This window comes from Aegilops tauschii, chromosome 2 (genome assembly GCF_002575655.3).
Source record: "Aegilops tauschii subsp. strangulata cultivar AL8/78 chromosome 2, Aet v6.0, whole genome shotgun sequence".
Lineage (NCBI taxonomy): Eukaryota > Viridiplantae > Streptophyta > Magnoliopsida > Poales > Poaceae > Aegilops > Aegilops tauschii.
This window is the reverse complement of record NC_053036.3, coordinates 461,610,130-461,622,951: the sequence shown is the minus strand read 5'-3', so window position 1 is coordinate 461,622,951 and position 12,822 is coordinate 461,610,130. Positions and strand designations below refer to the sequence as shown.

Here is a 12,822-nt window from a genome sequence, read left to right as displayed (position 1 = left end):
AAACGGAGGCAAAATATTTTCCTCATCTCATTAATTAAGAAGAAGAATGACTATGTTCCAGAGTTCCATGACCACAAAGGTCAGTACAATCATTTGCCCCCGCCCCCCGCCCCCCCCAAACATAGCTCCGTCATTGCACAAAGGGATCACTCTCAAATTTCCCAAATATTTAGCCCCAGCGATGAACCTCTCAAACTAGATGCCATACCAGCATGCCTAGCCACTGTATTCGTAACTTTGCCGCTTCACGGCGGATCGAAGCAAGGCAGGATCACACAAATACTAATAGACACATTTTCGAACAGAAAACAAGAGCTCTTTTCAGTCTGTTTAGTAAGTCAATTGTGATCCAAACGTAGAATTGCTCTCTAAACTTTTTTTTTTTGCAGGGAAGCTCTCTAAACTTCATTCAGAGACAGACTACATTCACTGACTATCAAAAATAAATATACACTCTCCGGAACGTTTCCATGTAAATATGTTGCCCATCGACTACGGGGACAACTCTAAAGGAATGCAGACAAAATCACACGTTCTGATTTTCTGGTGCATGCATGATGCTGCACGGGAGAACTAAGGGCATGTACAACGGTGATATATGGATACAGATGTCTCAAGATAAAAAGTAGTTTGAGGCATATATATTGATTTTTTCTCCCCAATGCTAGCTACTACTAGTGGACCTTATCAAATACTCCCTCCGTTCCAAATTACTCGTCGTGATTGTAGTTCAAATTTGAATTAAAACCACGACGAGTAATTTGAAACGGAGGGAGTAATAAAAAGTAGATTCTCACTACACATGTATACCTACTTTTCACTTCAACTTTTTCAACTTTATGTACTGGACCATACTTTTTCTCTCCAATCACCCGCCTCCTGCAGAGGATTCCGCTTCTTCATCAGAACTTACTTTTACCGAAAAAGGCTTTCGCCCCGCTTTATAAATAAAGCAAACCGCCAAGAGCACGCATACAAGGACTAGTTCAGAATACAAACACCCAGTTCACACAACACGAAGTACAAAGGTTCTGCTGAGGGCACAGCTCAACAAGCCCAAAAACAATAAAACAGAGGCGGCCGCAGCCGGCGCCGACGGACACGGCGGCCGCAGCCGGCGCCGAGCGGAGGTCGGCGATGAAGGTGGAGATGGCGTCCCGATCCTGAGGGCGGCTAAGCGGCCACCAGAGCTGCAAGAAACCATACAGTTTGAATAGAGCGTCAGTAGCCCTCCGAAGAGGGACGTGCTGAATCACAAGCTTATTGCGGATCGTCCAGAGGGTCCACGCGAGTGCCCCAATCTCGAGCCACCTAATGTGGCGAGATGGCAGGGGGAGTTCTGGAGTTCGGCGAAGAGGTCGGGGAAGTTGGTGTGGCACCAATCACCACCCACCACCTCTCTAAAGCAGCTCCACACAAATTGGGCGGACACACATGAGAAGAAGATGTGATTGGAATCTTCGGGGGTACCACAAAGCGGGCAGAGGCCAGATCCAGGACCGTTGCGCTTGCGAACCTCCACCCTAGACGAGAGTCGTCCGTGGATCCATTGCCACATGAATATCCGGATTTTCAGTGGCAATCGGATGGACCACACCGCCGAAAGGGGGAGCGGAGCGGACGAGGGGGCGATGGCCAGATAGAGGGACTTGGTGGAGAATTGGCCCGAAGGCTCGAGACGCCACCGAACCTCATCTGGGCCAGCATCCACAACCGGCTCGTGGAGGGCGATGCAGTCAAGCAGCTCCTGCCAAGCGGCGGCCTCCGGAGGGCCAAATGGCCTCCGGAAGGCGAGGCGCCCTAAGTCAATAAGGGCCCTCTCTATAGAGATCGTGGGGACGACAGCGATGGAGAAGAGGACGGGGAAGCGGGCCGCGAAGGGGGAGTCACCCGCCCAACGGTCGAACCAGAACAAAGTAGCCGCCCCCGATCCAACCGAGATGGACGTTCCTATGCGGAGGACGGGTAGCAGTTGGATGACCGACTGCCAAAACTGGGAACCGCCGGACCTTTGACAGAAGGCCAGTGGTTGCCCACGTAGGTACTTGTTCCCGATGATGTCCAACCATAGGCCCCCATGCCCTTGCGAAATGCGCCAAAGCCAGCGGGAAAGGAGGGCAATATTCATGCGCTTAGAGCACATGATACCGAGGCCTCCTTGGTCACGGGGCTTGCAGATGTCCGGCCAGCTAACCATATGGTACTTCTGCTTATTATTATCGCCAGCCCAGTAGAATCGAGATTGGATTTTGGCGATCTCATGGTGAAGGGGCTCGTGAAGGCTATAGAAGCTCATGAGGAACAAGAGGAGGCTAGAGAGGGAGGAGTTGATGAGAATCGTCCGAGCCGCCTTCGACAACCATCTACCCTGCCAAGGCTCAATGCGAGTCTGCAACTTGGCCACAGACGGACGCAAGTCCACGACTGTGAGCCGAGAGTCACTAATGGGCGTGCCCAAGTAGATCGTGGGGAAGGAGCCCAGGCGGCAGTTAAGGCGGTTGGCAATGTCAAGGGCCTGAGTCGGGGGTAGCCCAAGACCATCACATCACTCTTGTCGAAGTTGATCTTGAGGCCAGACATTTGTTGGAAATAGAGGAGGAGGAACTTCAGGTTCGTGATGTTCGCGTCCGAGCCTTCTACCATGATGATGGTGTCGTCAGTGTACTGGAGCAGGAAGATCCCGACGCCACCGGCCAAATGGGGAGTGATCCCCTGAATATGGCCCGCGGCCTTAACCTTATCCAGGATGGCAGCAAGCGACATTTGATCCTACATGACGTATGAGGCATCACCCTAGGGCCATGCATTGTACATGTCCTAAAACTATGCGCTCTTGGCACCCCGGCGAGGAAGCAACTTTCCATGGCGACCCAGTACGCGCGAACGTCTTTCCGCTCCACCCCCTTGTGGTCAAATTTCGTGTTTTGACCCTTTTCGCATAGAAATTCAGGATATGACCCATGTTTGATTTTTTTTCGAGATTTGACCCTTTTTCCTACCGCCACGAGCCCTGGCGGTAGGATTACCTAGCCTACCGCCAGAACCTGTGGCGGTAGGACACTTGTCCACGTCAGCAGCGTTAACAGTCTCCTTCCCCGTCCGTCCCACCCTACCGCCACATGCCCTGGCGGTAGCCTGTCCGATCCTACCGCCAGGGAACCTGGCGGTAGGGTCTAGGGCACTTATAAGCCGCGGGCCGCCCCACCCCTCCCCCCTTCCCCCCAACCAGCCGCCCCAAGAACAGAGGAGTTCTTCCTCTCGCCCCCTCTCTCATCTTCTCCACTCCTCCCTCTGATCTTCGTCGTTTCTTCACCGTTTTTGCGGATCGAGATGGCCCGGAAGAAAGCAAGGTAAGCTTCTTCGATCCCTTCAGTTAGTTTTAGACAAATAGCTTCCGATTCGTCGCATTATTTGATTCAAATCACTCCCTTTTTTGAACTAGATTTAATTATTTTGAACCCTAGGATTGATTTAGGTTGATTCTAGATGTTATATTTTGTTAGATATGAACTCTAGTCACTAGTTGGTATGGTTATGTGAAGATGAACCCTAGTTCATATTATTTTTGGAGGATTTTTTTATATGATGCATGTGTGGAGGAATTTGTTGTGATATGATGATTCATGTTGATATGCTATGATTCAAGTAGTGGATGTAGTTGGAGAACAAATGTTGAACTCTCAAAATGAACCTAGGTTTAGATTTTTTTTCATGGTGATGAACCTTTTGTGTGATGAATCTATATGTTTAGGTACGAAAGCATGGAGCAAGCACCGCCGACTCCATCACCGCCTGCTCCTCCTACTCCTCTGCAGCACATTCCGTCAGAGATGCCGCTCCCGTACATGTACGAGACCTTCCCCGAGCTGCTGCAGCCGGTGGGATCTGTCTCAGACGAGGTCCTACAGGCGACGAGGGCAAAGCGGTGGCACGAGAGGGCAGAGCGGATCCTTGACGATGTCACGGGTTGGTTGCAGAGGGTGAAGGAGTGGAAGAAAGTGAAGGCAGAGATGGAGGCAGATCCAAGTATCTGCCGTGTCCGCCGGGAAGCATGCATTGAAGTTGCGCAGAATTACTCCAACTATCTCCTGAGCAATTTGGGCCGGAGAATCTACTTCGAGAGCAATGCGGAGGAGAGAGCCAGGATGCCGCCCCCAAGTGCATCTGCGTTCGATATCATCAACTGGGGAAGGGCGGAGGCGAAAACTCCAACGGGCAGGGCAAGGTGGGAGTGCTTGAACGATCGGATGTCGACCAGTGTTCCGCCTCCGCCTGAACCGGTGGATCCGTTGCCGTATCTGTCTCCACGGCCAGGCCTAACATACGAGGAGCTCTGAAGATGATGATGTCTGCCCGCTCTTCGAAATTATCAGCAAATCGTCTTACTAGTTTGTCTTGTGTCTTTCAATTATGTTCTCGATGAATAATGAAACTATGTACCTCTTGTAATGCCATTTGTTCATTATCAATTCAGTTTGAACATTAAGTTAACTTCATGCCATTTGTTCTTGTCAATATGAGTATACTTTCATGGTAAAAGAAATGAGTATATACTTTCATGATAAAAAACATGTCTATATACTTCAAGTGTTATTATTGTGTATGTAATGCCATTTATTTGAGATCTATTTTTTAGCCGCTATATCATTGATGTGAAAAGAAACAAGCAGTTAAACTTGAATGTGTAAAACACAGGACCCTACTGCCAGGGCACTTCGATATTTCGTTACAGAAACTTTCGTAGGCAAAAACCCAGCCACCACCTACCGCCAGGGGTTCTGGCGGTAGGTTTAGACAGGCTACCGCCAGGGGCCCTGGCGGTAGGTTACTTATCCACGTCAGCTCGGGCAAACGGCTGCCGTTCCCCTCCGTCGCACCCTACCGCCATGGACCCTGGCGGTGGCCTGTCTAACCCTACCGCCATAACCCCTGGCGGTAGCGAAAGGGTCAAATCCTGATACTCTTTCCAACAGGGGTCAGATCCCGAATTTCTATGCGAAAAGGGTCAAAACACGAAATTTAGCCCCCTCTTGTGCCCTGTCCATCTATTTTTTTGACATCTTGAGCATGTCCATCTTGCTGTCAAGCGTTGTGGTCGACCAACCTTTTGTCATGAACTTTTGGAAGTGGGAGCTGCTTTGCAAGTTGTAGCGTGGAGTGGCACCTGGGAATGGGATGGCAAAAGCCGATGCCGACTTCGCTTTGAATCTTGCAGATGCAATTCAGATTCTATGTCCCGGACGGAGTAGGTCCCGCCGTGGCTTGTCGTTATACGCTGCATGTTTTCCCAGTGTCCCAAATCCATCTTACCAAGTTTTTTTTGGTCACAAACAATAGTTTGGTCTTTATGATGACTGGCTCATGCCCTCATTGTCCATCCCTTGCAAACATTGGCCAAAACACGACTGACTGACAAAAACATTTGCTGTATAGTTTTGCGCCTTTGCTAAACCTCATTCAACCAAAAAAATGTTTCCACTTGGTTGATTTCACCTGAAGAAGCCCTGAGCCATGGCTCGCCAAGACGTGGAGTTTCCGACAAAGGGTGGCTTTTACTGACTCAAAATGAGGAGCATTAAGTTCAAGTGGATACAAACACAGAGCTGAAGAAAGGGATCGCACTGGCGAATTGGCTGAAGCTGAAAAGTTTTTCCGGTCGCCTGATACATAGGCGGGCGCTTACATAATTTTGCCAAAGCATTGCATGCTGAATAAAACACATGCTCAACAAAACACAAGTCCTTACCCATGACACGATGTTACCATGGCGACTGTCCATGCCTAAATTGGGCAGCTACTGCTGCACCTGCACACCTCAAGTTCTGATCCAATTTCTCTACTATCCTTCTCTGAAGATGCATCTTCAGAGGTCCACTACGGTCGCCCGACTTTCGATATCCACAAGAAATGTTGCCCAAAACAAGCTACTTCACACGGCCAAACCTCTCCACAAGCTTCTGCTCAATCTCCAGCCTCTTCTCCACCAACAACGTGTACTTGTTCAGCAGCTCATCATCCCCCTCGCAGCCCCCAAATGGAACAGCCAGCTTCATGCTGAGCGATGTCCTATCCGATCCGCCCGAGTACACGCGTGAGATCGGCACGAACTCGCCCTGCTTCTTGCAGAGCCACCCATGGGCTGCCCTTAGAGCAGCACCCAGCGACGCAGAGTCTGCATATCGATCGGTTAGATGCATACTATATTCAGCTCATTGTTTTAAGGTCATGTAATGCATAACAAGACGGGAACAGTTCGGTATCTAAGCAGGTGGTTTAAATTTCATGCACATGCCTGGTCTTTGAACAGTGTAAACTGGACAGCCAAAAACGGACGCCAACGTCTTCAGAATTGCCTGGTTTGACGATGCGCCACCAGTTGCTATGATCCGCTTCGGGGGCACCGGCAGGCCGCATCTCTCAGCATGTCCCCTCATGGACATGAACTGGCCTTCTATTAACGCGCGCACCTGAATAACTCCTTGTTAAACCACCGGTGGAAACTGTATTTGGCATGTTCAATCGTTTCATGACACCGGCAAGTCTATTTCAAAAAACAAAAATGACACCAACAAGTTGTAGTACTCCAACCTCTGACGGAGGATCAAACTCGTCCTTCTGACGTTCCTTGGTCTCAGCTAATGGTCCACTGGTTAAAGTGTCAACAATGTAGCGGTGAAACCCGACTAGGCACATATATTAGCACATGGTGTGAGCGATGACATGAAGAGAGGATGGGGAACGATATGCAAGGTCGATAATAACCTGGAAGTGGTGGCAGGATCTCGTGCTCCTTGTAGTAAAATCCTAGTTTCCCTCCTGTGAAAGAAGAAAAACACGAGACATAATAATCCATGTGAAAGCTACCATTCTGTGGCCAATGAAAGAATCTAGCCCGATTGAAGGAAAGACAGGCTTTTCATAGCAACTGCCTTAACCTTAGTGGGATCAACGCATAATCAAACATGTGTACCAACTTGCCGAAATGTAAACTTTTATAGACCTGCTAGTTTAAATACCTTAATCTATTAATCGGAAAAAAAAACCTTAATCCAATGAAATCCACACCACCTTTTCAAGATATGCATTTTGAAGGATACTAAACATTTTGATCAAATACATCGCGTACCATTTAAGGGGTCTGTTTGCTCAAGCAAGTTGTTGAACACATCCCATGATTTCTCAGCATAACGATCGCGAATGTCTGACAATGAAGTACATAAGTTAGCAAGAGCAACAGCACAATAGAAGGCACTGAAAATGGTACCTTCTCGAGTTAGAGATCCATTTTTGTAGCAAAGCATAACCATGTAGGTGCTGGGGTCAACTGGATTAGGAAGGATGTTTCCATCCAGGGATGGTTCAGGGACGTCAGTTACCCCAAATACCTGAAAGATCATAAAGGCGTCCCAAACTCACAATTACGAGCAAAGGTTGATACAAACAAAAATTATGTTACACAATCACATCTTTTTTTGCAAATCCTTTTACTAATTGTTCCATCGCATTACAAGAAAAAAATAGGTTTGATTCGCACAATAGGCTAAATTCAAAACCATCTCCTAATGTACAGACTAAATGCACGTTCATATTACAGCATTGCTCTTAAGAAAAATACAATAATTTGTAGGCATGGTGATAGATGATTACTGTATCACTTGTTCCAAGGCTGATTGCTAGGTCACCAGGATTGCTCAGAGTTAAGCCTGCATTATCTCAGCGTATGAAAAATATATTTTTTAATTTGCAGTATCTAAGGGCTCTTGTAAGCTTTATACTAGGGTTTTTTTATATGAGAAAACAGACATCATATGACTCATATGTAGAAAATCAGGAGAACCTGAAGTACCTGCAAGGCTATTGGGGTTGTCCCCTGACCACTGAACGACCAAACAGTTGCTTGTAAACTGAAATCTGAGAAAACATGAGGTATCCAAGTATATCATTCAGACACATCATTAATGACTAAACCGTTAATTTGGTTTCAGTGTTCATATTGTTTACTTGAAAAGGTAACACCCCATTGCAAACAGCATAAATATTACTTACCAATCTGGCAAGTTGATATTCCAAATTGCAATGTAGGCAATGAATAAAATGTTAGTTTGTGCATATAACTCATAATATCCAGATTTTTGTCCAAACAAGTAAATGTGCTAGACCATGCTACTGAGCATATATGAGACAAAAATTTCCAAAAGAAAAAATCTAGACAAACAAATTCCACATAAGCTACCTCTGAACAAAATAAGGAGCTAAAGTTCCGGCGATAGCATGCGCTGGTGCTAGCTTCCCAATCTTCACATCTAAATCTGGAGCTGTAGCCTGTAATAAACTTGGAACGCATCAGAAACAATCACAAAGTAAACTGGAGGGGGAAAATCAAGTAAACTGAATAATCTGGTTATGCCACCAGCTATTTTGAGTCCCCAAAGATGTGGTTTCTGCAAACTGCAGTTGCAAAACTCTGAACATTTGAACAAACCAAACCTCAAGGGCATCTTGGCGCAGCTGGCGCGTCTCGATGTCCATCAAGTTCATCCCGGCGCCGTCGGTCTGGTCGATGCAGGCGTAGCCGCCGATGAGCAGCGACGCCATGAACGAGCTGACAAGCGAGATCCTCTCGGTGCCGTCGTAGATACCCCGCCTCATCTGGAACATCTTTCTGATCTGCGGGCCGGTGCACCGCTCGTGCGCCCGGCACCCCGTCATCCGGGCCAGCGCCAGCGCGCCGCCCAGCGCGGCCTCGACCTCCCGGCACTGCGCCGTCGTGCTGCTGTCCATCCACACGGGCGACTCCGGCGCGGCGAACGCGCCGGCCAGCTGCGGCGCCAGGCCCCAGGCCGGGTCCAGGGACGCCAGCGCGGCGCCCGCCCCGCGGCCCCAGTAGACGCTGCCGTGCTGCTGCGCGCTGCCGGAGACGGCGGCCACGCGGCCGTAGTCCACCCTGGGCTTGAGCCTGCGGAGGAGCAGGTCCAGCGCCTCGGCCCACATCAGCGGCGGCGACACGATGCGGCCCGGCTCGGCGGCGTCCCGGCGGACGCCGCCCTCCGTGCCGTAGTGCGGCAGCTCGGAGTCGAAGTGGACGGCGTCGTGGGCGACGATTGCGAGGCTGGCGTCCAGCACGGTGGCTTTGAGCGATCTGCGGAGACATCAAAGGCAGCAATTCTAGCGCCTCGTCACTCAGGAAATATTCTGTGACAGAAGATGATAGTCGGAACAGAGGAATGGCGTTCTTACTGCGTGGAGCAATCAAACCCGAGGAAGAGGGAGCCGTCTGGGAGCGGGAGGGGGAGGGAGCAACCATCGCCGTAGGCCATGAGGACGGGCAGAGAAGCTCCGTGCTGTGTTCAGTCGCTGCCTCGCTGGATGTTTGTGGACTTTTGATTTGATGACGACGAAGGGGAGAAAAGTGGAGCAAAGCCAAAAAGAAGATTGACAAAAAGGAATATACTTCCATTGAGAGTTGAAAAATCAAGACCGCCCGATAAACGGGTGCTCTAACCGACTGAGCTATTTTTCTTCGAAAGTACGCCTAAGCGTACCATAGCTTTATAAAAGGCAAAATTTGAATTACAAGAAACTACACTCGCTGCGAACAACGAGCATAGCACAAACACCACACCCAAACAAGGGCAAAGACGAACAACACCACGGAGCAAGCTAGAACGCAAGGAGCCTATCTTAGGCCCTGTTTGGTTCATAAGTCCTAGGACTTTTTCTAGTCCCAACTAAAAAGTTTCTAGTCCCTAAAAAGTCCCTCCCTGTTCGTTTTCAGGAACAAAAAAAATAACAACCAAACAACACCATAGGGCGGCGGGGCAATGGGTGCAGGGAGGGGCATTGTTGGAAAAAGTCCCAAAAAAGACTCTCCTTGAGAGTCTTCTTCATTTAGTCCCAAAATGCAACTTTTAGTCCCTAGTAGTCCCTCCTGTTTGGTTAAAAAGTCTCTAAGAGGGATTTTTTCTAGTCCCTACACCAAAAAGTCCCTGGAAACAAACACCCCCCTAATCGAAACACAACACCGCGTCACGACCGACATCGGACACCTCCGAAGAACACCAACTTCCGCAGAACTTCATTTGTCGACGCACCATCCGCTCTTAATGCCTAAGAAGAAGTGGCAAGTGGGTGGCAGGACTCAATCCGGTCCAAGGAAGACGCCGTCTTGGACAGACTGAGCTATGAAAAGTCTTTGTTTTGGTTTCCTTTATAAGTACCATATAATATTCAAAAGTGTGCATTGTTCGTGATAGGTGGAAGCATGAAATTTTGAAGCTAGGAATTTTTTTATTTCCTTAATTAATTACAAATATGGAGCATTGGAATTCCGTTACATCGACGAAGAAGGAATAGTCTGACGCTGGAGTCTTATCAGACTACAGATACAAAGTGTTTTCCATTACTAAATTCCCACTTGCACATTAACCTAGCTACTCCTGCGGCATGGACAGCAAGAAGGTCGTCTGCCCTACGAATCCCTGCAGCCAATGGCGGAGCTTAGTGCAAGTCTGAGGGGGCCATGCCCCCCCAAAGGCAAATTAATGAAGAAAAATTAATATGCATAGCTTAGATTTGAAAAAATCAATTATTTGCCCTCCTAGTTGTTCATATTTTCGCTTTGCCCCCCGAGATTCTTGTCAAGCACCGCCACTACCTGCAGCAGGAACCTGTGAAGATGCACGGTCGCCGGCATCACCTTGACTCTTTCACCAGACATTCTCTTCGTCTCCTTCAGGAGGCAAAAGTTTTTCCAGACCATCATCACGCAAGAAAAGAACCAAACGGTCTTCGTCGTGGGCGCTACGATCTGCCATCAAACATGTTAGTGCAAGAGTCCTAGCTGGCAGGAAAAGAATAAACAGCGGACTTAGAATCACCTCTACGAGCAATAACACCAGAAGGGCAGGGATAGTCGAGACGATGAAAGTGGCCCTGACACTGAATCGTGACCTTTGACTAGATGCCCGGCGGCAATACACTACTAAAGAAGTCAGCATCACACTGAGTTGTATCGACACAGCAGGAGTGTGTCGCCTGAAAAGGAGTGTGCGTCAACAATATTTTCACACGAACTAGATGGAAACCTATCAACAACACATCATGGTATCGATTCGTACCGACGAACTGAATATACTTGATACATACCAACACTGGCGGAGCTAGCCAAAAATCTCTGGGGGAGGTGAAACAAAAATCATCAGTGTTTGGGGGGGCCAAATGCTAAAAATGTTCTAATCTAAGTTGAAGAAAATATGCCCTAGAGGCAATAATAAAGTTGTTATTTATATTTCCTTATATCATGATAAATTTTTATTATTAATGCTAGAATTGTATTAACCGAAAACTTAGTACATGTGTGAATACATAGACAAACAGAGTGTCCCTAGTATACCTCTACTTGACTAGCTCGTTAATCAAAGATGGTTAAGTTTCCTGACCATAGACATGTGTTGTCATTTGATGAACGGGATCACATCATTAGAGAATGATGTGATGTACAAGACCCATCCGTTAGCTTAGCATAAATGATCGTTTAGTTTTATTGCTATTGCTTTTATCATGACTTATACATGTTCCTCTGACTATGAGATTATGCAACTCCCGGATACCGGAGGAACACCTTGTGTGCTATCAAACGTCACAACGTAACTGGGTGATTATAAAGATGCTCTACAGGTGTCTCCGATGGTGTTTGTTGAGTTGGCATAGATCGAGATTAGGATTTGTCACTCCGTGTATCGGAGAGGTAACTCTGGTCCCTCTCGATAATGATCATTGCTACCTCTTGAGCACTGCATTGGTTTTCCCTTGAAGAGGAAAGGGTGATACAGTAAAGTAGCGTAAGTATTTTCCTCAGTTTTTGAGAACCAAGGTATCAATCCAGTAGGAGACCACGCTCGAGTCCCACGCACCTACACAAACAAATAAGAACCTCGCAACCAAGGCGATAAAGGGGTTGTCAATCCCTTCACGGTCACTTACGAGAGTGAGATCTGATAGAGATGATAAGATAATATTTTTGGTATTTTTATGATAAAGAGTAAAAGTAAAGAAAAACAAAATAAACAAAGATAGAAATAGCTTGCTGACGGAAGATTAATATGATGGAAAATAGACCCGGGGGCCATAGGTTTCACTAGTGGCTTCTCTCAAGATAGCATAAGTATTACGGTGGGTAAACGAATTACTGTCGAGCAATTATTGATAGAATTGAGCATAGTTATGAGAATATCTAGGTATGATCATGTATATAGGCATCACGTCCGTGACAAGTAGATCGACTCCTGCCTGCATCTACTACTATTACTCCACACATCGACCGCTATCCAACATGCATCTAGAGTATTAAGTTCATAAGAACAGAGTAACGCTTTAAGCAAGATGACATGATGTAGAGGGATAAACTCATGCAATATGATATAAACCCCATCTTTTTATCCTCGATGATAACAATACAATACGTGTCGTTTCCCCTACTGTCACTAGGATCGAGCACCGCAAGATTGAACCCAAAGCTAAGCACTTCTCCCATTGCAAGAAAGATCAATCTAGTAGGCCAAACCAAACTGATAATTCGAAGAGATTTGCAAAGATAACCAATCATACATAAAAGAATTCAGAGGAGATTCAAATATTGTTCATAGATAATCTTGATCATAAACCCACAATTCATCGGATCTTGACAAACACACTGCAAAAGAAGAGTTACATCAAATAGATCTCCAAGAGAATCGAGGAGAGCTTTGTATTGAGATCCAAAGAGAGAGAAGAAGCCATCTAGCTAATAACTATGGACCCGAAGGTCTGAGGTAAACTACTCAC

The 12,822-nt window shown here is 47.3% G+C and overlaps 1 protein-coding gene across 3 annotated transcripts; it reads right to left on the bottom strand.

Annotated features, from left to right (window-relative positions):
* Positions 1 to 5,604: 5,604 nt before the first annotated feature.
* On the bottom strand, positions 5,605 to 9,458 carry LOC109759027 (xylulose kinase 2). Of its 3 annotated transcripts, none has more exons than XR_012203054.1 (11): positions 9,238 to 9,458; positions 8,488 to 9,139; positions 8,234 to 8,322; positions 7,847 to 7,911; positions 7,648 to 7,703; positions 7,265 to 7,385; positions 7,127 to 7,201; positions 6,763 to 6,816; positions 6,589 to 6,683; positions 6,293 to 6,500; positions 5,605 to 6,172 (listed from the first exon to the last, which is right to left on the bottom strand). XR_012203054.1 is itself a non-coding variant. In XM_020317871.4 (11 exons), exons 1-11 carry the CDS (start codon positions 9,315 to 9,317, stop codon positions 5,925 to 5,927), a joined length of 1,710 nt encoding a protein of 569 aa, XP_020173460.1. In that variant the 5' UTR covers positions 9,318 to 9,458; the 3' UTR covers positions 5,605 to 5,924. The 3 variants fall into 3 exon arrangements, 2 of the variants coding, with proteins under 2 accessions (XP_020173460.1, XP_020173461.1); XM_020317871.4 differs by having other exon boundaries at positions 6,293 to 6,467; XM_020317872.4 differs by having other exon boundaries at positions 6,293 to 6,467; positions 8,488 to 9,165; positions 9,238 to 9,396.
* Positions 9,459 to 12,822: the final 3,364 nt, after the last annotated feature.